General features: G+C 35.5%; 1 protein-coding gene and 1 long non-coding RNA gene across 2 annotated transcripts in view; one reads left to right on the top strand and one right to left on the bottom strand.

The window, feature by feature from the left end:
• Positions 1-1,796, top strand: part of LOC139590902 (uncharacterized) — a 42,623-nt gene extending 40,827 nt beyond the window's left edge. Inside the window, exon 2 of the long non-coding RNA XR_011679464.1 lies at positions 1,214-1,796. This is a non-coding gene — a long non-coding RNA (uncharacterized lncRNA). The remainder of the gene's footprint in view (positions 1-1,213) is intronic.
• ARMC3 (armadillo repeat containing 3) overlaps positions 1-26,512 on the bottom strand; it is a 62,056-nt gene that overhangs the window by 28,560 nt on the left and 6,984 nt on the right. Inside the window, exons 2-11 of the mRNA XM_071428822.1 lie at positions 26,355-26,398; positions 21,892-21,940; positions 14,348-14,465; positions 12,227-12,352; positions 11,085-11,153; positions 10,567-10,742; positions 9,038-9,232; positions 8,213-8,396; positions 2,879-3,031; positions 2,648-2,753 (exon numbers count right to left, since the gene is read on the bottom strand). Coding sequence (XP_071284923.1) covers positions 2,648-2,753; positions 2,879-3,031; positions 8,213-8,396; positions 9,038-9,232; positions 10,567-10,742; positions 11,085-11,153; positions 12,227-12,352; positions 14,348-14,465; positions 21,892-21,939 — 1,175 coding nt within the window. The 5' untranslated portion in view covers position 21,940; positions 26,355-26,398. The remainder of the gene's footprint in view (positions 1-2,647; positions 2,754-2,878; positions 3,032-8,212; positions 8,397-9,037; positions 9,233-10,566; positions 10,743-11,084; positions 11,154-12,226; positions 12,353-14,347; positions 14,466-21,891; positions 21,941-26,354; positions 26,399-26,512) is intronic.

Below are 26,512 nucleotides of genomic sequence, written 5' to 3' on the forward strand. Positions count from 1 at the left end.
ACCAGGAAGCAGAGTAATTAATTAATTTATTTATTTTTGCCAAATCATGGTTGCTTGAGGACTTGTGTCAAATGACAAGCTGGTCTCTGTCCCGTTCATTGTGAACAGGTGTTCTAATTACCAAACCTCCACCGTATTTGACACCGTTATTAGCTGTCTCAGTGGAGGAACAAAGGATTGATTGGGTAGGGGTATAGAACCAGCCTTTCATTGCTGTGGGGAAGCACCTAAAGGTCAAGGTTAATATACATTAGTGGGGGGTAGTATTGCCCATTGCCTATGCTGTTCTTGTGCTATTAATCAATGAAAGACTTTATCATTATGAGCTACCTATGGTGGGAGTTTTAATTACACGATTGCTTTAAATTGCTTCTTTTTCCTGTATTATATGAAAAGCTGGCAGCACCTTTTGATACGCCTAATAAGAACAACAAATCTCCAGCAAAAATAGAAACATCTTGTATTCGTTTTATATCCTCAAACATATACTGTACCAAATAAAAGGGCAAGGTACACATTCTTCAATCAACATAATATAGAAAAATGCTTATGAAATGAAATACAGCAGAATGCATGCATATGAGTTCAACAAGGTTGAATATTTGACTGGCCAGTGAAAAGCATTTACAGCAAATAGTCTTCCCCATCACTGGACCCATTTTGTTCTTGCTACATAAGGTCCACCTGCTGCTACTACCTTTCTGATTTTATATTCTTGAAGGGTTTATAACAAGAATCTAATACATAACTGATAAAAGGGCACTAGTCTCATCAGTTTCATTTGAGATCAGAATATTGTCAACATAATCACACAGTGAAGTAACATTATTATAAAAGTGCATCAGCATCTTCATTATTTATACACTTATTTTCAGTGGTCTACAGGACATACAAATGAAACATTCTAGTATGAAATATGATTATGGTAACTCAATATGGAATGAATTTTCTCCAAACTATTTTTTTCCCTATTATGTGAATGTAAAATAAATATGGGCTTGATAGTCAGTCAGTGAGCTGGAACTATACCAATTTGTATCAGCTAAGGGTTCAACACTATATATTCATTTATAGATCCTAGTCACACTCAGACCCTTCTGTGACTTATTAATGGTTTTGATTTAGAAATGAAGCTTTGAAGTAATTATATAGTCACATGGAATTCATCCAATATACATATTTAATGTAAATTATTGCTTCCTGATTTTCACAGAAGACCTCTGATTAGATTATCTGGTGCTTCCATATTGTACTCAAAGCTGGATTGCAAGAAGAGAGAAGTATATGTAAGCCACCTTTACAATTTCCTGACTCTGCCCAGCAAGAAACAAATACGGACTTCATTATAATGCAGAGGAAGAGAGGCAGCTATTTCCCTGCCTGAGGTCTCAGAGAATTGTTCCAGCAGTTGAGCTAAACAATGTCCTGACTATCTCCTTAGCAAAAGAAATGGAATGAGTTGGCATAAGCTGCTATACCAACTCAAAACTCTCCAGAGATCCCCTTTTCACAATGTGAAACCTCAAAGGGCTGCACTACGAAAACCAGCTGTAGCAGAGCTGAAAGTTTGACCTCTGGACTCCAGCACTGTGCTCGTTTTATGTGTGTGTGACTCCCACTGACACTAACTGAAGAGTCCAGCACATGAGGAGAGCAGAATATCAGACAAAAAAAATGTAGTATGTGAATCTGAGAACAGAGTATTATTCTCTTGTGTCAAATTATTGCTCCATCTGGTAACATTAAGTGAATATAAGTGACTATTAGAGATGAATCAATAAATTGAAACAATTTGTTTTGTGAGTTACTTTACTTTTTCACTTTAAAGAATGCCTGTGACTGTATTATAACTTCTTTAAGTATATTCCAAGAAACTTTGAAGGGGGTTGTTTTTTTTTTTTTTTGGTTGGTTTTTTTTTTGGTTTTTTTTTGGTTTGTAAATTACATGTGATTGCTCATAGACATCACACTGCTCTGTTACTCTTCTCTGAACAGGACTTCTAATAGAGTTGGGATAAAAGAATGCTGCAGAGCTGGCAGTAGAATTTAGTTTATATAATTGTTTTGGAAGATATAGTGAGCTAACCATTGTTACCTTTGTTAGTAATTTTGGTTTCTGAAGGCACACTTCTTTTCTTTCAGAGAATGCACTACAAGCATTCTCTATGACTTGGTAAATAATTGAAAAAAGGAAGAGCAAAACAATGCCAATATTCAGGAGATCTATCTCCCTCAAAGAACAGATTTAGATCAGTCAAAAAGGTTGTATGAACCATCAAATTTTAAAATATGTCAATGATTTTGGATTTTGGAGTTTAAAAAAAAACTCCACATCAAATGCTTTAGACTATACGGCATATTTTGCTCATATATTCTCTTCAGAACATGATTTACAGCTCTGCCTTCATTACATCTGCTTCATACCTTCCCTTGATGATGCTAATGTTAGTAGAGACAGCACAACTCTTGTAACACTGATGAGAACCTAGCTATTCCAGGTGACTCATAAGCACCAAAAAGTGCCTTACAGTCAAATTCAACAGACCTGCCCTGTACCATAAGAACAAGATGAGGCATTCTTTAAAAATCAAAATATTAACACTTCAGATAAGTGTTTAAAATAATAATTTAATTACTGCAGACTCACCTTGCATTTCTAAGATTGGCTGTTGTCAAATTAGTTAATGCTGTCACTACAGCTTCTTTTAGCTCTTCATTATCACTGCTTAGCAACTTTACTAGCTGAGGAATCCCTTTGAAAGAGATAATTATATATATGAACATTTAAATAAGCCATAGTAATCTGCAAAATTGTAATATTCTCCTAATAAACAGAAAAAACACAAATTCATATTTCATCTTTTCCCACCATACTTACCCTGGAGTCCAAGGACACATTTACTGTCTATATTCTCACACATGGCAGAAATGGCTTGGGAAGCAGCAATTTTAACTTCATCATTGTTAGTTTCCAAAAGGCTTAGGAGAAATTTCTCAACCTGTTCCCAATGTAAGATTTTTCGTATTTCAGCTTTAAATGAGAAATAACAATAGCATTAATCAGCATTTGTTTTCCAAATCAGTGAAAGGACATTAAATTGATTTAATTTAGTTTTTGGAAATATTTTAGTAACAGAGGCTAACTAACCAGCCACAAAGAGATATGCACAAAGGACCTGAGCCAAATCCCATCACAGAACATCCTGAGTTGGAAGGGATGCGCAAGGATCATCCAAAATCGAGCTCCTGGATTAGGCTTCACTGAACTCTGAACCAAGCCCAAACGATGACCATTAAACACAGTATAAACATACATAGCCCAATAGAATGCAAAGTTTGTTCTCTGAAAGACTTTAAAACCACAGAGTGCATACCGGCTTGATGGAAACAGCTTTTCCAATGCAACAGATCATACTTATTCAGGATTGTGCTGAACTTCAGTTTATGCTAACAAAGTCCAAATGTATAAAACTGAAAAACATACCAGTAAATGTACAACTGAACTTGGTGAAATACCACTCAATGTATTAAAATAGCAAAAATAGGCAAGGAACATTACAAAGAAAGTTTTCTGCCCAGTTTGCAGAGAATTTGAATTTTGTAGTTTAACACAGTGTTCACTGCTGACCTACACTGCACTAACCAGCAGCAACTGCAGAAGGACAGAGATGCTCCTTCCTCTGCACAAGTAACAACACACAGCACCCATGAAGTACCTACAGACATCTGTCTGTGGATACCAATAAATTAATAAACTCCCTCATCTCAAAACTGATGAGATCAGAAATGCAGGTGTTTCTTAGAAAGATCCCTGAAAGAAACTTTCTCATGCAGAAATGCATTGGAGAGCACGGAAACTCTACAAGGTGAGACAATAAACATTTAACCATATGCATAATTTAAACCAGACTAATTACATGCTGGAAGTTATATCTACATAGTAGAATTTGGAATGTACTAAAGAATTTCAAGAACTGAGAAGTCAGTGAGACTTCAAAATATTTAGAAATTTTACCACTGCTTGCTGTCCTCCAAATAAAAAAAAAATTAAAGGGGAAAAAAGATATTGTAAGTATTATTTTAGATAAATCTGAATCTGTAGTGAAAAGTAAACAAATACAAGTCCACAAAGTCAATGAAAAGCAAGTTTGATCAAAAATGTAATTAGAGCAGAAATGACTCAAAGCATGGAGATGAGACAAGTGCAGACGATTTCTCCTCTTCAGCTCAGTTTTAAACTCTTTTAGAACCCTCAGATACACAAATGAAATCTCAAAACAAAGATGCAACAAATAAAACAGAGAAGATTTTAAGTGTCAGCAGAACTTTGGCCACAGCCTTGATGCATATCAGCCAGCTCTCAAGAGAAGGCCTCAGTTGGGATGAGAGAATGTTTTGACAAGTTGACAAGTGTGTCACTGGCCTGTTGCTTCCCAAGGCAGTCCATAATCCCTAATAATGATCTCTAGAGGTTCTTCATGCCTCAGTAATGTGTTTATTGTACAGCAAGTTACTTATTTGTTTACAGATTTTCTTTAAAATTATTCTTGCTTTTAAAAGCAGCTATGATGAATAAGCATTTATTTTAAAGATAATTTATGCCTACACAAAATAATAATATGAATAATTTGAATGTCTGAAAACAGTAATTAAAATACTTTAAACAGAAAAATAATTTTATAATAATAAAGTCATCTTGAAATTGAACTTACGATAAAGAGTATGGATGTATATTTAGGTAGTAAGATCAATGAAAATTATTAATACTTCAATATCCAAGTGCCAATTCTACCTAAGGGATGAACATTTTTTGCTAATCCTCTCTCTGTATGTATGAGTTGTTTCCTTTGGGTCCTTTACTACAGACTAGAAAGATTGCACAACTGAAGTACTTCATATGTCAGTGCCAACACCGATTTTACAGTGATTAATTTCTTGACCCCTAAGTGATTTGAATACATTGATTTAACATGAATGAAAATAAAGCATACACGACTAAAAGAGTTTGGAGTATCTACCATTCTGTCCAGATTTTAATGCATTGACCTCGTGGTGAGACAACCTTTATTTTTCCATATATTTTCCTATTTCTCCCTCTTACCCCAAAATCATAATCTGAGTTCTACTGATTACTTTTCAGGTCACTGTCATCACCTTTTGTAATTATTTATACCAATTTCAAATGAAAAAATGTAATGCTAAATAGTATCATGACCTCCCACTGATCTTGAGTTAACTCAGATAAACAAAGATCTGTATTATGAATTGCCTTTCTTATTCAGGCCACAGAGCATGTTTAGTGTGCTTCCCTTTGAGCATGAGATGCACTGAGATACACAGAAAGAATGTGGAGAGCTTCAAACCAGAAGTTTGGCAGAGCAAGAGTGATCATCACTTTCTCCATATACACTCCACAGCATTTTGTTGTTGCTGGTGTGTCTGGCATTGTCAGGGGAAAATCAGGCTCTCCTTAATCAACAGTCTAGATAATCCACTCACAGACATTCAATAATTTATAGAATTAGATTACAATTTAGCATTCTGAAATGACTGCATTATTTGGTGGGCAAGGCAAGAATTACAGTACAATTCACCAGTGTAATTCTGAGCAAACAAAACAAAATAATCAATAAATTAATATAATAAATTCAAAATTATGTTAGAGAACAAAAAAAAAATTCAGAGACAAAGGCATAATGATTATGTGTAGAAATATGATCCATTTTAATGTACTTAAACAGAGAAGCATCCTAAAGATGCTATTTAAAGCTGAATATCATGTTTATACCATGTAATTTATTCTGATACTAAGAATAACTCTTAAGGGATATATATATCTTATAACAACAACACTAAGTTACAAGAGTCCCTTTCCAAAGGGTTGAAAGGGACATAAAACAAAACTGCTTGCTATGATCACATCTATCAGGAAAAAAAACCCCAATCCAAAACCAAATTCCATCTGTCAACAATAATAATTTCAAAACCAGATACTGCTGTATACTCAGCTGCCAGGATTAAAAAAAAAAACAGCTAGATACATGTTCTGTCATGGCAGAAGTAGGTTTTCATTCCAATGAAAAGCAGTATTTTTTTACCCAAGTATACAGGAAACGTTGGTAAATTGCAACCATGATTATCAAACCTGTAGAATGAGGGTATAGCTATTGCAAATTTAATGAAAAGTCACTACAGAACTAAGAGCTGTGTTGTCTTCTACTGGATTCACATCAAGGCAAGTACTAGTATAGTATATGCTAGTGTTGCATTTTGGATAGGCTGTTTAGAATGCTTACAACCACAATCCAATCAAAAAACAAAACCTGAAAATATTTCTGTTTTCTTTTTGCACTTGGGCTGTTTCTTATAATGGCCTTTTCTTTTCATTGCAAGGCTGACTTTAGACCAGTATCTCTAGGTAGCTGAAAAATTTTCAGTGCTTTTGGGGACTACATTGAGCAGCAATTTTACTGGACTGTGTTCTCCCCTGCACCAGGACAAGAAGTTTCCTGTTGTCTAACTGGGTGTCACCAAAATTCCACAGCTTGAAAGCAAACATTTTAAATCTCCTTTTGATGTATTTTCCCAGCTTGCTGCATCCATACTAACTGTCATAGGCTGAAGAAGAGAGCAAACCTTTATAATGAAACCTCATTGACTCCATTTGTAAAGAAGCATGACAAGAAGATGCATCTTCACTGACGGTAACAACCCATGATATAAGATCACAGGCAGTACTGTAATATATTATCTGTGGTTCTTGCAACCGTGCTTTAAAAATGTGCTCAGACATGCTTCTACTAACAGCTGCTAAAATATTAGGCCACAAAAACTGAAAAAAAAAGTGTGAAAGAGGAAAAGAAGGCTATGCTTATTTGAAAATAAATATGATAAAGGAGGAAGATGCAGTAGAAAGCAGTGGGAGCAAATATAAATCTGCTTAGCATACAACTTACAAGCCTGTCACAGGACTATAAAAATGATACTGACAGTCCTAAGTAGCGTAATAAAATAACAACACAGGAAAATACACAAAGAAAATACTGACATAAGAAGGTCCCTTTCTGCCTTTGATACCTGAACATTAATGAAAACAATTTTCAGTGACTTGCCAAGCTTCCAACAGATAATGACAAAAGCAAAGAAAAATCCACAGAATACTCGGACATTCTTTCTGTATATCATTTTCAATCCAAATAATTACGAATATTCAGGATATCAAACTAAGCAAGGTGAGAAAAGAATCAGAAAGATAGCATGGGGAGAGATGAAAGGAGGTCTGAAATAGGGCAGAAAGATTATTTTATCCATGTATTAAATTAAATGACCTATTTTTAAAATACACATAAAGCCATGATTCAACCACAAGGTGCCAGAATTATGAATGAAATATTTAAATTCTACTGTCATAAAAATCCCTTGACAGAAGTAAAATCTATAGTCAGAAGTATGTTATTAGTTACATTGCATTTTGTTATACAACACTACTTGGCACATGTTGCAACTCAGTAGCCAATGTATGGAAGGAATTTCAAATGTAGTTTGATTAAAAGACCATCCTTGTGGGCATAAATGATGAGCATGTTCTGCCTAATTCAGAATTCCTCAGTGAATTAAAGAAAAGTATATAAAAAAGAACTATAGGATGAATAATTATAAAAAGATTACAATGAAACTATTTAACTCCCCTGGGAATATTAATCTGCAAGCTATTTGAAAGGTTTCCTTTCATGCCTCTGTTAAAGGAATTTGTATTTGAAATTGCCTGACATTTAGAAGAGCAGTTGAATGCAAAAGGAAGTCAGCTTGCAATGAAGTCTTAACAGATAGAGGCAGAAACAGTGCCAGCAAAGGTGGCTTAAGATGGCAGTCAGCTGGCATCACTAAACAAAAGACAGGGATCATATTTTCAGAGGCCATTTTCCTTTGAGGACATAATTTTACAAGAACATATTAAAATAAAATAATAAAAATAAATTGAAAATAAATTGAGGCAAAACCATAACATTTTCAAATATATACATATATATATATAAAATCTCCTAGCATTCAATTGCTGCTCTGATTGGCAAGATTCATCACTGTAATTAATTCTTGCCAGTGCTTTCCTCAACACAAGTACTACCCTCAACCAGAGAAGATGACCTCATTCTGGATAAAAATTTACTTCATAAACAATTTCATGTCCATGGATTGTTGAAAAGTCACATACAGTCATAAGCTGCATTGGTAATTGCCTTTGCTGCATTCTTCTGAATATCAGGAACAGTAGAGACTTCTAAAAATGAAAGTAGTTTTTTAATGCCTCCTGTCAGCTGAATCTGTTGCAGAGTATGCGCATCCTCGAGGCAATTTCCCAACACAGCAAGAGTTTCGACATGTAGATCGCTGAGTTCCTAATAAAAAAAAAATTTTAAAGCAAAAAAAACCCAAACAACCTTGAAATCAGGACTAAAATAACTTAGGCTTTTAAGTTTGTAAGATAATTGTTGCAACTTTCTTTTGGACAGTTTATTCATACTGCAAAGTACACATTTACAAATACATATTTTCATATAATTTATTTGATGATGACTCTAGGATTCAACACAATTTATTAAAAATAGTAAAACTCCCAGAAGTTTTTAATTTACATCAAAACAGGCTAGACAGGTAGTCAGAATGTGCCTGTGATCTTAAAACTTAAAAAACTTCACTAATATCTCTATGCATTGTATTTCCCATTGTGGCACCTGAACTCCAGAAACACTAAACTGAGTCTCATAATAACATAAACAATGATAGGAAATTGTGTCTAAAGCCATTATATAAAGTAAACTCAATTCAAAAATTGAATAATAAACACTTTGGGAAATGTCTTTGCTTCTTTTCTTAGTAAGCTAGATATCCTAGCTTATCTTATTTCTATCAAAGTTCCCTCCAAGTAAGTAACTCTTTATTCTTATATCTCTCTTCCAGAAAATAAGTATTATTTCTCATTAGTCATACAAACATCAGCACTAAGAACAAAAAAAATCTTAAGGCAAGTAAACCGTACATTGTTTTCCAGTATATTCAGAAGGCAATCTAATCCCTTATATTCTTCCAGTAATATCCTGGTTTCTCTGTCTTTGCTAATTACTTCTAAGGTTTGAAGGGCCAATGACTGAATGACTGGATATTCAGATTCCAGTAGTCCCAGCAAGGGTGGAATTACATTCAGTTCCCGAACTGCAGCACGGTTTTGAAAATCCTGCAGTAAAATATTCCAACAAAGAATGTTAGTGATAGAGAATATAACAATACATCAATTTCTCACTTTGCAGAAAGAACACCAAAAATCTGAATTCAGACATTAAATAATGAGTCAATACTGCAGAGCTTCCAGTTCTGCAGACTTCTTTCTTTTAAGCTAAGAATCAAACTGAATATAATCAAGCCCCAAAAACCTGAAATTCTAGGGGTTTTCTGCATGACTGACGTACTCACCACAAAATCTAGTCCTGTATAAAAAAGCATATTCACTCTTTATTTTACCATGTATGCCTCAACATAAATGTTTCTTTGAGAAAGTTTTTAAATTTAGTTTCACCATTTTTATTTACCTCAGTGGGAGGAAAACAGTTTTTTGCACTCTGCTGTGGTTGCCTGGTTATATCTTCTTTTGTTTTAGTAATTACAAAATGACAATTTAAAATTTCAACTTTAAACAGTGAATGTGCAGCTTAATAAAAAGACAGTAGTTGATTATATTAAAAAAGAAAATAAATAAATAAATTACAATTTGCTTTTAAATAGCTTATTGCACATGTGCAGCATGCAATTATCCTTATCAATATAAGCAAGCACCAGGTGCAGTTATCCAGATATACCCTGCAACAAAGACAGCGAGATAGTAAAAAAGGAGAAAGAGTAAAATGTGATTCTGAATAGACATGCTCTGATGCCCCAAAAGAGATAGAGTTATAAACTGAATTCATTACTGAATTGATTCGCTTAAGCCATGGGAAAGAACTGCCACACAAATGCACCATTCTTTTGCTAAGCAGCATATGGATGACATTAGTGGAAGTAGCCAATAACGAATCTATTCCTCCCAGTATGGAAAGTAGCTGTTGACAGCATTCACCTATCATTAAAAGATGTTCCAAATTGTTCTACGGACTTGCCGGTCAAAACAAGAAACAATGCAATTGGTAGTTCTTTAATTTACAGGGTAATTCCAGCCTTTTGGATAGACAGATTACAACTCTCATTACTAAGACTAACATTTTTCAACTAAGACAGAAGGCAAATTATTATTTAGTTTTAAAAATCTGAACCTCCTACTGATTTTACTTTTACTGCAGTACAGCACAGACAACTGCATTAAGTTTAACAGAATTAAAAACAGCTCTATTCCTAACCAATTTAACATTTAGGGACTCAGGTGCAAGGAGTCAATGTTTCAAAAACATTCACGAACACTGTGGAGTAAAGGAAGCAAATATTTTATAATTACTGAACCCCACAGAGAATGTCAGGCGTAGGGGTGCAAATGCTTATCTGCCTCTGAAGTTTAATGCAACAAACAAGAGCAAACTTTACCTGTACCAAAAAGTAGATACACTCAAGTGAATTCTTCGTAACATCAGGATCAGGGCTACCCAGCAGTCTGATAAGTGGTTCTAACCCACCTTGCTCAAATATTTTTACTTTAGTAGTATATTCAACAGCCATATATGCTAGACAAAGAGTAGCAAACTCATGGATAACTACATCTTCTGTGGGGAAAAAAAATAAACATTTTGATTAAGTTTTATTCAGCACAGAATATTTTCACAAATTCAGTAGAGAATTAATTTTAATTTAAAGCATTATTTGAAGTCAATAAACAATAGTTGTTAACCATACCCAATATGTCCATAAACATCTTGTTCCATCTGTACAACACAAAACACTACTCAGTGAGCTACAGAGCTACTCCTATAAAAGCACTTACCTATTTAACATGTACTAGGAAAAATCACGTTACAGGGTAGATTTTATTAAATTGTCTGATAAAATGGCAATCATAAATTATTTCTGACTGTGCTTTTGCACAAGGAATGAATACTATAAGGTACCTTCTGGAGCCAGCTGTGATATAAGTGAATTTGTGACATCCAGTTCCCTCAGTAACTTCCTCACATCATCTACAATGAAGAAAATACAAATATCAAGTCATTTGTTTGGCAGTGTTGGCTGAGTAAAGAAACAGAATCCGCTCCAAGCAAAATGTACTTATGGTTATTCCCTGAGTGACAAAAAGACCTGACTGGGAAAGACACACAACTAAAGTTAGACCAAGATCGTAATGGGCCCAGAAAAAAAAGTAGAGACTTTCAAGTTGCAGATGACATTCTATGGCATTTGATGCACATGAAGTTCCTCTATATTTCATTGAAACTTTATTCAAAATACTTCCATCTAGCAAGTACTGTTAAATATTGCACAATTTTAGCTGCCAAAGAAGTCATACCCTGAGAGTTAAAATTATTTGTGGTTAAAATTATCAAATTAAAAACAATCCTTCTGTTATTTAGTTTTCAAGCCATCACTTTGCAATTTTATGCTGATGCCAGCCCACACAGCAAATGGAAAACATGAATTACACAGGTCTTACTAAAATCACAGTAAAGTCTTTCAGATTGCATTTCTAATGTTGTCAATGGCAAAGTAGTAAAACCTCAACCTTTGGATAGAAAAATCAAGTAATATTTTTTGGGACAGACTTCATGTGATCCTACAGGGCTGCGTTGTTATTATCAACATATTCAACATGTTGAAATGTGAGAAAAAAAAAGGTATGAGTTTCATTTACTTTTAAATAAAAAACCAATTAAGATGTGACTATAAATGGGATATATTTGTTCATTCAAATCCGTGTTTGTGCAGCACCACTGACAATATGCTAATGCTGAATTAAAAGTAATCTAAGAGGGCAAGGTCCAGTGCAGCATGACAAGCAGGTAGCAGCTGATGAAAAGACTTAGACTGTGGTTGGGATATCCTCATGGAAGAAAACTGGATAAGATCTTCACCAAATTAAGACCTGTTTAATTGCATTAATCAGCTATAGGTCTATAAAGCACTATAAAATAACAGGCACTGAAACTCAACCTTACATCACTTTACTCTGGGCCATTAATATAGGATTTTTTCACATGATCAACTTCTTGTCTTGATGACTACACACTGAAAAATAGTAAAACCTCGAGATTCTTACTATTAGAAGCCATGATGCCAAATACCATGACGGCATTTCTGCGTACAAGTGGATCTTCGTGTGAGAGGAGCTTATATAGATGTTCCAATGCTCCAAGACCAAGAAGTGTCACTTTGTTTTCATCACCTGAAAAGGAACTGGGTTAAAAGCCTAAGAAAAAGGCCAGCAACCTCACAGCTCTAATGAATCAAGGTAAAACCTCTACCAATCTTTTATTGAACAGTAGAACCAAAGAACAGAGGCCTGACAGCTCCTTTGAAGATCATTTGATTTACACCCCTAATAAATATGTCTCAAATAGTTTCAAGGATTAATAGTATCTCAGATTAATTCTCATTTTTCAAGCAAAGGACGCCTCTGTCTATTGGACACTCCAGTCATTTGTTGGAGACAAATGGAAGTACAAAGGAAAGCTTCCTACTTAGCAAAGTACAGGTGAACAGTATCAGGTGAATACTGTACACCTGATAAAATTCAGGTGAATATGCATTTTATTTTCCTCCTCTCTTGCCTCCCAATTGCATTTTCCTCAACATAACAGTTCACTGATTCTGTGACTCTTTACTATCCCTCAAGGGAAGCAACTACCAGGATTTGTATCATTATTCCTACCTAAGATTTCTACCACCTGAGAATGAAGTGCTTTATAGCTGAATAGGTGCTGGACATGGAAAAACAGAGGAGTTTAGTGTGATTACAGCCTTCTGTCCCTCCTCACACAAAACACACACAAACCTCAAGAAACAAAATCCCAATCCTACTCCTATTCTCAGTTCCCACAACAGTTTTATAATTCATTTTCTAATGAAGCATGCCTGCCCTTCCTGGCTACAAGTGAGAAATGTGAGAGGAAGCTGGACATCTGTGCTCATTCTCAGGCCAAGACATGCTTAAAATTGAGAAGTTATTATTTATTATGGGACTTTTTACTAGCAACACTTCAAAAAATTAGATTAACTGCAATTAATTAACTGAAAACAACCCCTTCTCTTGTGCCATACCACAAAGTTACAGTCTAGTCTTCTGGAAGATTACAGGAATATCTACATTAATAATTTAAAGGATTATTCTTTTAAACATAAAAGACATGGCACATCTGCCCTTCTGCAGTGCGACATATTTTGCTGCGGACAGGAGGGAAGGAGCCAGCAAGAGTTTATGGTTCATAGCTGTCTCCCAACAGTCCACATTCTCTCTTCACATCTTCTGAATTTGATCCCATGCCCTCGACCAAGCTTGCCATATTAAGCAGAATCTAAATATCTTTCAGAACCCAGTGACCCCTAGCCAGCTGTCAAAGACTTCTGCCATTCTCACAACTTCATCAGTGTTGGTAATTTACATCAGTATAATAATCAGCATATAAATGCATAATTTTTAAAGAAAACACAAATGAAATGGAAATTAAAATTAAACCAGATTAATCAGAGCAAGAACACCACCAGTGCATACCAATGTGAGTGGCTAACATCGAATCACATGGAATAAGTAGGAGACAGCATAGGAAATTACATGCTACATAAATTTTAGCCTTTGTTATACAGCTGTTTGTCTCCTGAGCACCTTGAACATGATGTTTAGCTATAGATTATACAGGGACCTTTGGAAGATTCAGAATCTTGGAGACCTGTTAGATTCCCAACTCATACAGAAATACGCTTGATAAAGGAGGCTGAGCAGCCTCCAATGAATCACCTGCACAGAAACACCAACACAACAACTTTGTGTCAAAATAACAGAAAAAGGCTAAGAGGTTCTTGTCATTGAAAACTGAAGATTAAAATCACTATACTGTACAGACGTTTCAAACTCCAACATAAAAAAAGAATTCTTTCTCAGCTGCAGATCTGTTGCTTATAAAAACCCATATCTATCTTATATTTAAAATGAGCTCTATTAAACAGTATATATAAAATTCTCCAACAAAATTATGAAAGTTTCCTTCATGCAAACTACAAGACTTCTTTCTTACTGCAACTACAGGTTGGATAGGCACTTCAAAAAACCCCCCCAAACTTCAACAGATACCTTTGAGGAGAAAGTAAGATTTCAATGCTAGGAAATGAAACAACTATCAAAATATAAGCACTGCAAAACAAAGCTTATTGCAAAAATACTAACCTTTTGATGCAAATTTATATAGAGCATCACATGCTTTGGCCAAAACTTCATTTTCAGGAGAACTAAGCATTAGCACAACTGTTGCTGGTGTTTTGCTTTCAATCAATAAAGGATCAAACTAAAAACAAAACAAAAAAAAGGGAAAGAAAAGTTTGATTTATACTGAGTCTTCCTGTGTGCTGCGGTAGATCCCACATTTCATTAAATAGAAAATAAATCTCGTTTGATATTTACACTGAATTAGAAATATTAATGAGTTGCTGTTTCCTTGGAAAAGTCCAATTCTTTTAATAACAATTAGAGTAAGTGTTGAAAAATTAGAAAGAATAATGGACTTCCAAATAAATACAACCGTGATTTCAACCCAGATGAGAATTTTGGGAAAACCTTCATGCTTCCCTGCAAATCTAGAAATTTTTGAAGGTAACAAGCTATGTCGTTGTTATACATGTAAGAGCATTCTGAGACTTCAGAACCAGACATGAGAAGTTTTTTTTGAGCAGCTGTACACAGAGCCCGTGGACTCAGCAGGTGTACAATGAAGAGGATTTCGTTACTCTGTGGCAATATCACTTTGCTGCTGCTTAAAAAATAAAAGAACACTTTCTGTGCCTTTGTCAGCTCAGTTCACCAGCTCACCATGATCCCGTACTAGATGAAGTACTTGCAAGATATAATTCCTGCTCACCCAGCTAGAAATGATACAAAGGTTTCATTTCCATTTCTGAGCTCTCTCATGCAGAAAGAAATCTTCCAACAAATCGGACAGTTTTCACCCTCTTAATAGACTCCTTAGGACTAACATCACTTGAGCAAGGGAATCCTCTAAAAAAGCCTTTTGTTTCCTAAGAAGACTCAAGGAATTCTGAAAATTCTACTCATTAAAAAGTTTTAAGCTTCCTTGAATTTAAAGTAAATGATTAGCATGGTTTCTAGCCTCACACTTCAGGCCTATACAGTATCTGCGTTATGTAGGGAAACTACTGGATACTGGGGTCATGCAGTTTTTCGAAAACAATGTATTACCTTTAAAATATAGCAGATTATAAGATAGCAATACAAATTAATTTTAAATATTACAATATATATACATATATATTTACAAATGTCAATCATTTTATTTACTTCATTAAAAAAACTTCTAATAGCTACATCACAGGCACATGTATAATATTTATACATTGATCTAATACCAAAGTCAGAATTGCATTGCTCCATTTTCAGCATTTCTCATGTTTACAAGTAATTGTATAAATCCCAACTCAATGAAAATTCCTGGGATTTAATGAACGGTTGGCACATGAGCTCAGTGAAATTAGTCTAATCTCTAACTATTTGCTTAGACATTAGATTTGCTATTACTGTATGCAATATTCAGTAGGCACTCTCTATTAAAAGCACTTTTGTGCTAAAAATGCAGTAAAAATAGTCACTGAAATCAATGTATCTTTAAGAATCAGAGGCCTGAGCAAGTGAGTGATTGAGGAAGAAATTCTTTATTGTGTGGTGACTGTGCACTGGAACAGGTTGCCCAGAGAGGGTGTGGAGTCTCCCTCACTGGAAATACCCAAGAACCATCTGGATGCAATCCTGTGCAATGTGCTCTGGGATGACCCTGCATGAGCAGGGATGTTGGACCAGATGACCACTGTGGTCCCTTCCTACCTGACCCACTCTGTGATTTGCTGGGAGGTAATGTTGTTCATCCAAACTATCACAGAACTCCTTATGACCTATCGTTATGTCTGCATAGATAGTGTTCCACCTTTTTTTTTTTATACAAGGCTTGCATCTAAATCTTCATACATTATTGCAGACTCTTCCTTGTAATGGCACATACAGGACATTATATGTGCTAGAATAATATACTTGAAGTTACAAACAACTTTGAATTAAACACAGAAATTTAACTCATTTATAAGCAACAACATTTCCATCATTCAGTTTGTATTAAGAAAACAGCAAGTTAAATGAAAAAGAAAGCTATAACATGTCTTTGATCTTGACTTTTGTGTATGTTTGGTTTTGGTTTGGGATTTTTGGATTTTTTTTTGTTTGTTTGTTTTTGTTTTTGCTTGTTTGTTTTGTTTCCGTTAGGGATTTTTTTTGGGGGGGAGGGGTGTTTTGTTTTTTGTGATTTGAGTTGTTTTTTACTTCCATCAACTTAATTTAGTTGAAATTGAATGTAATACAAAATATGTTTCCAGTCAGACCAAAGACCCACCTAGTCCCTCCTGTCTCTGACAAGGGCCAAGTAATAGGTGTGGCCAAGCAGACTATTAAATTTTACTTATGTTCCCTCTCAGATACTAGCTCTGCAACCTAGAGAACTGGAGAACCTAGTGATTTTATCTCTGTGTTCAAAAAGTCCAGGAAAAACTTGCTACATAATTTTTAAAGCCATCTGTATTTTAACACCCTTAATATTCTGAGACACAAGTATCACAGTTAAATATTCATAAAATAACTGTGCCTCTTCTTTGTTTTAAAAATACCACCTGATAATTTTATTTATCCTCCACAGTTCATTCACTATAAGAAAAGGTGAAATAAATTACACTCATTTGCCTTCACTGTATATTCATAATTTCATAAGTTTCTATGATATTCCTCTTCACAGTGATTCCTCCTGAGAATGAAGAAACCAACTCCCTTTGATCTTTCCTAAAACAGAGGCCACCCGACTGTCCTTGTTGTCCTTCTTAGTTCATTCTTTCTTAGTTCATCCTGATGTCTTTCTAGTTCTTTATAGTTCAGCTCTACCTTTTTGGGTTGGGAACACCAGAACTGTTAATGGCATTCACGTGCATGCTAGTAACACAATGTTTTGTCTTTTATTTCTGGAACTTGACATTTTGTACTTATTCACTTTCTCCTACTTAGGAACTGGATGCCATTTTCATGAAAATATCCACATTCATTCTGATACACACGATGACACAGCTGCAGAATAAAAATCCCACGACTGGCAACTTCTCGCCATTACAATATCTGAACAATAATTTGTTTTCTCACCTTTGCTTCCTATTTTATAACCAGACTTTACTACTACAAGAGTAATTTCTTTTTACCCGTTCATCTTTATGAGAGTGAAAAGCCTGGTCTGAAAACTTTTGGAAAAGCTAAGCAACTGTATCAATTAGAACACCATTATCCAAAGAATATCCCTCTAAAGAATTCAAGTAGATTTCATAGCTCAAACACTCCTCTACACAAGCACTATTGATTCTTCCCCATTACTATCATATTTCTCCATGGGTTTGATTTTGTTTTTTTCAAGAACTCTTTCTACCAATTAACACAGCACAGAAGATAAACTTCATGTAATTATTGCTGTATTTCCTTTTGAAAACAAAATTTTCTACCATCCATTCTTCTAGTACCACATTTTCTGATGTTAGCTATTTTTCATTTAGCACAAGACCTGGGCAAACACTATTTATTCCTACTTGGGCAATTTTATCACATTTATTTTAGTGATTACCACATTGCTTTGTCTTTTGACACAAAAATAAGTAATTTCGCTTTTCTTTCATGACTGCAATCACCTAATAATGTTCACCCTAAGAAGCTTTTTGCATCTAGTCAATTTGAAAAAGCTTTACTGCTACTTTTTGTATCTTTGCTAGTTCTCTCCCAAAATATTTTGATGCAGGGTGACAATGCTTTTACTTCTCATTGGAAGTGGAAGCATTTTTTTGTTTTCCCATTTGGATGAAAATCCCACCTTTTGAAGGATGTATTTATCTGCTAATCATTCTATTATTTAATCATGCTGGTTTTCCTTTTTTTTTTTTTAATCCCTTGAATTTGATTTAAGGTCAGTTTTAACCTTTCACCTCTCATAGAATCTTCAGAAGAACTACAGATATCTTCACTACTCTTAGTCCCTTTACCTAGAAAAACAGATTTAGTAGATACCTGGATGTGGGTGTCTGATCTCCTGTACTAACAATAAACCCCAAGATATTCACTGAATCACAAACAGTTGATAATAGAAGGCGATCTGGTCCAACAGCTCTGTTCAGAGCAGGGTGAGCTCAGGGCCAGTGCACAGTCTGATTTTGAGTAACCCCAAGGATGGAGACTCCACAAGCTCCCTGGACAACCTATGCTGTGCTCCATCACTGTTAAGGCAAAAGAGGAATTTTTTTTCTTATGCTTAAATGGAAACTTCCTGCATTTCCTTTTGTGCCTACTGCCTCTCATCTTTTCACAGGACACCACTGTGAAGAGCCTAACCTGATTTCTTTACTTCTTCCCATCAGCAAGTTTTACACTGACAGGACTCCTCCAAGCCTTCCCTCAAGACCAAGCAGTCCCAACTGTCAGTACCTCCTCCTAAGACAAACGCTCCAAGACTTTGTTCCACTAAGGCCTCATCTCTCTTGTACCAGAGAACGCAGAACAGAACACAGCGCTCCAGGTGTGGCCTCACTCACCAGTACTGAGTGAAACACAAGAGTCCCCTCTCCCAGGTTGCTGGCAACACTCTGCCTAATGCCCAGGATTTTGTTAGCTTTCTTTGTCCCAAGTTCCCATTTCTGATGCAAGTCCACCAGAATCACCAGGTTCTTTCCTGTAAAGCTGCTTTCCAGCTGGTCTTCACCCAGTCTCTACCGGATATTCTTCCCCCAGGTGCAGGATTTAGCCATTTCCCTTTATTGAACTTAATTAAATTCCCTATTTCCTATTTCTCTAGGAAATTGTTGAGGTCCCCCTGAATGGCTGCACAACCATCTGGTCTGTCAATCACTCCTCTTAATTTTTTATCTTCTTCAAACTTGCTGGGTGTGCACTCTGTCCCATCATTCAGGTCACTAAGGAAGAGGTTGAACAGTATCTGCTCCAGGATCACCCCCTGGAGCACAACACGAGTGCCTGGCCTCTAACAGGATCTCATGAGGCTGATTACAACCTTCTGAGCCTGTCAGTTCAGCTACCTTTTGGTTCATTAACACTGTCTGTTTATCTCTTCTGTTCTTCACCAGTTTACCTATGAGGATGTTACAAGAGGCAGTTTTGAAAGCCTCACTAAAGTCAAGTCAAATTAATATTTAGACATTAATCAAAAGAAGGTGTTTATGTGGGGACAATTTCAGGAGCTGACTGTGCCAATTCATACATTCCACTTTTTTTAATAACAGTCTTGTGAATGAAGCCTTTTTCAAAAATACTCAGGTATCTATAGCTTTCTTTAAGTGATAACACTTCAGTATTTTCTCTAGGGATAATCTCAGGCTCCCCTTTCAATATCCATGGCCTAGCTGATGATCAAATAATAGTATTGTCTAGACCAAACCTAATGTAGATATCATGTGAAAAGTTCCTATCAATCTATGTCAAAGCTAGCATATTTTATCTGCCTGAATTGCTGTCTTAGGTCATTCATATAGAGACAGAGGCTCAAAGAAATGTTTTTCCTCTTGGAGACCAGTTCTCAGAACAGAGAATACTATAAGACAAATTAGGAAAGGCAGTGAAAACAGAGTCCTCAGGAATACTTTCTGAAACATATAAGCAGTGGCTAGGCTAAGAGATGTGTTTCCCACCTGTTCCTAGAAATCTATAAAAAATTAGTGGTCATCTGCAGTACCATATATTCTCAGAGCATTCCACATGCACAAAGGCCTTCTTTTATAAGCCCGTCTACATTATCTCAAGGCTTCTTTTCTTGGACTTGACATTTTCATAAACAGATTATCAATCACAAGATAATAGCTAATACATATTTTATTTTGTCTGCATCTCATTTCCTGCCATCTGAAACACCCAGGTGAAATTTAAAGTTTTCAGATTTGATTTTACTCAATTATTATGAACAAAATTCTTATTATGGTAAGATTTTCTTCATTAATAGTTAAAATGATCTATTTTCATGTTTAATATTGTCCTGATACGCCACATTTCTCCTGCTACAACTGTCAGAATAGACATGCTAGGCTGAAGCACAATAAGGGTAAAAACTAAGCCAAAAGCTGTAGATGCCATCTGGAATTCACTCTTTCCAATTCATTCCTTTTGATAGTTTTACTGACTTTTTCTGTGTATTCACAGGTTATTGTAGATTGTAGTACCTAGCATGCTGTCCCACCATTTTCTCTAGAAAATCTAATTGTATATTTTGGATATAGAAATTGTGGTGCTGCATCTACTGATTTTTTAGCTATTTACTTCAGCTCCTCTGTATGACTTAAATGTGTTGCCGTGCCTTTCAAACCTTTTCTTAGGCTGCAAAGATATTTAGTCTTAATTTCTCAGGCCTGTTTGAATTAGACTCATCTACATGCACCTTCTTTGTGAGTGTATTCTTTATATTCTTTATATGTTATATTATATTATATTATATTATATTATATTATATTATATTATATTATATATTATATATATATTCTTTATATGAGGTTTTATACAATTTCTTTTCATAAGGATTTATTATTGATTGAAGGCTATGAATTACATTTGTAATATTCACCTTTCCACAGAACAGCTGGGTAAACCTGATGTCAACTGCTCTGTCTCAGTGACATCATGACTATTGGATATTACTGTCTTAGTCAAAACTATATATGCTTATTTAATATTGAAATTGCAACGTAGTTTTTGGTGACTTTTCTGTGACCTTTGAAAAAGCTCTTGCAGTACTACAGCTCTTTACACATAAATCCACTGTGTTTTTTAAACAGTGTAAAGAACTTGGCATTTGGTGGGACTCACTGAGGGAGTGGGACTCATTGAGGTCTGCATTTTCATTAATTTGGTTGTTATTTGACACAGAGTTGATACTGTACTCTTTTCAATGTTTCTGTATTTCCTCTACTTCTTTCTGAAGAAAACAACTAAACTTTAAAAAATAGCTGTGTTTCAAACAATTATCTTTTTGGGGGCCTCTTTGTACCTTGTGAATTTACAGAAATTCTTGAAAAGTGTGCTAGTATCAGACCCTTAACCTCCACCTTTTGAAAAAAAAGTCTCCCGATCACCATTATTCTATATTTGGCTACAGCTCCTCTACTTTTCACTGTACTTCCAATGACAACAGAAAAACCTAAACTGCCTCTTAAGACTGTACATATTTGCAAAAGAGACAGAGTATGTAGTATTATTCAAAATATTTGTCAAATTTTGTATTCTGTAAAAAAACACAGATCCATCTAGGCTTTTAACTCTTTCATCCTTAAAGAAAGAGAATGTATTCACAGTTGAAAAGACAGGCAGATTTCAGGTCGCTCTTCTCCATTCTCCTTTGATTTTTACGAAGAGAAAGCTAACACTGTTCTTCAAATAAAAAGAAGCCTGGATTGTTTCATACATAACTGTTTGCAATGCCTGCCAAAGACAACAATCTCTACAAAGAACTACACATGCCCAGTCACTCTGGTTTGTATGCCTTCCAAGAAAAGCAGAAACAGAGACATCTTTAAAAGCCATTTTTAGAATAATGTGGGTAAACCAGGAGAATAAGGAACTATGTAAGGACGGTAGAGCTGGGCCTGTAATTGTGTAATGTTTATTTTATAGCACATAACAGTTTATAAACTTACCACATCCTTGGGTGGAGACTCTGTTTCCTTCTTTGCTTTTTTACCCATTCTAAAAACAAACAAACAAACAAAAATAAAAGCAGGCAAACAAACTCCCTTCTGTGTTTTAGGAACCAGTTTACCAGTAATTCAGGGAACCTTTTAAGACTGACTGTCTTATTCATTTTACCCACCAAATCAGTCTGAAAATTTCTTTGACAAAGTAATTTCTATAGAGAAAGTAGTCCCTCTTTCTAACATTTGTACACATTTGGTAAAATACATGTCAACAACATACATAGCTAAAAAGGTCTCAGACAGCACAGGCTTAGGTTGTAATGTGGTACAAATACATAGAATATTCCATTCTGTAAATTAGTTTTATCTGCATCTATAATCATATATCAACTTGAAAGTCCTTTTAGGGCATTTCCCCATGTTTGTCTACACATTCTATGTTGGCAAATATTCCATACAACTGCAGAACGTACAAATAAGTTCTACCTTGAAAACATGGTTCAAATGCAATTTGAATTCTCTGTTCATATTTCACAGGAGACAAAAATCAGGTCTGCAGGTATTAAGAAACAGTTCTGCACAGTATAAATGTCATTGATTTTTAAAAAGTTACATTTATTTACACAAAGTCCAGCTTGTCTTATTAATTTTTCTTTTTGTATTAGCACACGTGCACATAACCAAGAAGACCTCCTCAGCTGCATCTAATAGCAGCTTCTGAAGCATATGGATGTAATACCTCATGTGGACCTAATTTCATGTAGCTTGCAAAACTTCAGCAGAGCCTTCCAGTTGAGGTACAGGCAAAAGTAAAGGGCAACATGAGCCACTAGCACTAGCTTTGCATAGAACATAACTCAAGTTATGGCAAACTTAAGTTTGTTTTAACAATGCGTAAAAGTGAAATGTGCACCGCTAGTACCCCTTGTTAATTCCTCAGTTAGTTCTCAAAGGGAGACCACACATTCACCCTCAGCCAGGGTTTATTGAGAGCCTACCTCTGCTATAAGAGATTATTTTCTAGTGCAGCATGAGCTGTAACCTGGATGCTTACTTGTTGTTTTCAACAAAAATTTGGAGCTCTTCTTGAATTTTCCAGTACTGCTCCTCTACCAATCTCTACAAATAAATTAACACAGCACTAATGAAAGCAGTTGATATAGCACATCGTAAAACCAGATCTGAAATTTCAGACTTCATAGGCAGGTCACTAATTACAGTTTTGAGAGGAAGATCCACACAGCCAAAGACTTTTCAGCTCTAATCTGCTTTATCCTTTTGCATCTGTACACACACATGCATGAAACACACACACACAAATTCAGTGTGTCAGAAAGCACAGCTTTGGCCAGAGACAAATTAATTTATGTAAGAAAAAGCATAAGAACAATTTATTGACAGTATATTCAACAGGTGTGATGGACATACTACCTTCTGATTTATGCAGTCACTGGAGAAAGTAAGAATCATGCACACATGCAAGAACCAGATTTAGATGGACATTCAGGAAATCTGGGTTATTTAGATTGTGCTAGATCCCAGTATGGAGATATGGACACATACTCAGAATCATTCAGTTCAGCTCAATTCATTTCAGATATAAATTAAGCTGCAGTCATAAAAGGCAATTCTAATTCTGAGTGAGTTTAATTAAGTTTAAACCAACTAATTTTAAAAGTTAATTAATGAAAAATTATTTATAATGTTATATAATTAATGTTCTCAGATTAAAATTATATATATTTCAAGACCAAGAATAACTGAGGCTTTTAATGGCAAATATTTCTTCACTCTGTATAAATACATACAATTTCTGAGCATATTTTAAAGAAACTTTTACATATTTCTCAGTGTTCAGAAATATTTGGTTCCTTAAAAAATTTCATTTAAAAACAAGCAGTGTGATTTGTAGCAACAAGCAGAGAGAACAGGTCGATTACCTTACTGTCAGTTATGCCACTCTGTCTATTTCTTTGGTGCAGTTACTAATCTAAGTTTCAATACATTTTGCCATCAAACATTGGTGTGAGCTTTGTTTCCATAAACCTCTCTGTATTCAGTGGTCATTCTCTGACTTGAAGGAATGATGGACACGGAATTCTTTGGCTTACTGATAATTAAAAATGTGTCTTCTGCATTGAACTGTAATTATCACAGACAATCAATGCGTACAGGTATTGAAAGGCTACTGACCCATAAAAGAGCTTCTTTATTCAAATCCCTTTCTCTCCAAGATAACTGCATGCTGTCTTTTTCTCAGTAGTTTCTCAGTTAACCAATCTAAATATTTCGAATTTGGACAACAATTGTAGTCGGGCTTAAATTTTTATACCTATCAAATGCTGGCTTAATGTTCCCTGTAAAACTTATTTTAAAAATGAAAATTATTCAAAATTATTCACTAGTAATTACGTGTACATGTAATTAAATTAATTCATTCCTGGAAAAACTTGCTGTTTATGGCATGGATGGGTTAACACTTTGCCTGGAGGAGACTCAGGGGGACCTTACTGCTCTCTGCAACTGCCTGAAAGGAGGGTGCACCAAGGTGGGGGCTGGTCTCTTCTTCCACATAACAAGCATTACAGCAAGAGAAAATGGCCTCAAGTTGTGCCAGGGTTGGTTTAGATTGGATATTAGGAAATATTTATTCACCAAAAGGATTGTAAGCATTGGAACAGGCTGCCCAGGGAAGTGCTTGAGCCACCAGTCCTGGAGGTATTAAGATATTTGGTGCTCAGGGACATGGCTTAGTCGTGGGCTGGGCAGTGTTAGGTTAACAGCTGGACTTGTTCTAAAAGGTCTTTTCCAAACTAAATTATTCTATGTTTCTAAATTTTAAAGACAAAATTCTCATTTGAGTAATATCCTCTACTTCATGTCCTGCACATTTCTAGAATCATAGGAGCATGCCTTTTCTACATATGTTTTTTGAGATTAAAGGGTTGATTGTTTTAAATCATGTAGAGCTAGAGGTAATAAAGTACTTTGACCTAACAGATGTGGCCAATACATAGCCAAGCAATCCATGAAGTTATCATTCTATGCTACTTCCTGCCCTTCACCTGGAATTTATTGCCTCAGTGGTAGACAACCTAGCCTGCTTTTCCTTCTCCAAGGCAGTTTTAGTGCAGTGGTGCAATCAGGTGGTGTCTCTCAAGCAGCAGGACAGTCATTATGTCTAACTAAATCCTCATTCCAAAACCACAATCCCCAAAGCTCTCCCTCAGCTCTGGCTATTCTTAGTGCCTTAGCTCAGTAGGCACTTCCCTGTTTCACTCTGAACTTCATTAGCTTTCCCACAGGACCAGAACCACTCCAGTATGAGCATCCTAAGTTAAACCCATATCCAGAATCTATGAGTAGTGTCCATTAAACAAAACTAAGTATCAGCACTAAAGTTAATCACTCTGCTTGATAATTGATGGAGATCTAATCAACCTATTCAATAGCTCTTAAGGCAGATTCATCTTAAAGGAGGTATCTAAAATGGAATAGCACCTTAAAAATAACTACTTTTTCCTTGGACCAAGACCAGAGTCTGGAGTTGTTAGCTCATGTATTTACATTGACATCTAAGTTTGTGAGCTAAGTTTATTACCCCATTTCTCCACATGAATCCACATGCCAGGCTAGGTCTGGCAGACACTATCATAGCAGACTGAACACCAGCAGAACCAGGCATACAAAAAAACACAGCCACCTTGTCTTTTTTGCAATGGCTGCAGGAACAGGCACATCTCCAGTAATATCTCTATGACCAGAACATTCTGCCTGTGAGTGGAAAATGATTTTGCAGAAGGTCAGAAATGCAGATTTTTTGGTTCAAAGTGGAAGCCTCTAACTTCTAAACTATTTTATCAGGAACTGGCATCTCTGCCATGTCAAATAAAATACAGAAAATTTATTTAGTTTTTGGAAGAGTTGCTGCAGATGCCTGCTCAGAGGAGCAGACTCCAAGTACTAGATCATAAGATAATGGTGGCCCTGATCCCTGTACTTATTTATTTTTACTGTGATGCTTTAATGTGAATAGTTGCTTTTCTTAGTGTGAATACTTTCTTAGATTGCAAATTTGAGATACCCACTTATTTCTAGTCACTACACTTTTTATTTTTAAAAACACAAGATGATGGCTAGCAAGTGAGCTTTAACAAAAAAAGAATCTCTAAGTTATACTTTGAAATATGAGGAAATATTTCTGATTGTTTGTCTGTTTGAAATATCGAAGACTTATAAGTACTTCCTTTACCCTGTTAGAGTCCTGTTGCATACACCTAAAGAACATGGTATTTCCTGAGTTTAAATCAGACAATGCACTTAAAAAACACTTCCTGTTCCATTTGCATCTTCTGTTTTCTAAAACCTTAAATAACAGCTGCAACAACCTAGGACCCTGCACAAACTGTGAGAGCTGAGTCGAAGAACAGGAGTAAGTCAGAGGCACTGCCAGCAGTGGAACTTACCTCTTAGTCAAGGAATCAAAGGTCTGGGCTGAGAGCAATTACCCCTGTGGAAAAGCAATGCAAGGAGAAGGATTTAGAAATAGCTTCTAACCAGTTGTTTATTACATGATCCACTTTCAAATTAACAGTCAAATTCCTTAAATTAGTCTCAATCCGTG

This window comes from Agelaius tricolor, unplaced genomic scaffold (genome assembly GCF_023055355.1).
Source record: "Agelaius tricolor isolate 1412-34295 unplaced genomic scaffold, bAgeTri1.0.p SCAF_6, whole genome shotgun sequence".
Lineage (NCBI taxonomy): Eukaryota > Metazoa > Chordata > Aves > Passeriformes > Icteridae > Agelaius > Agelaius tricolor.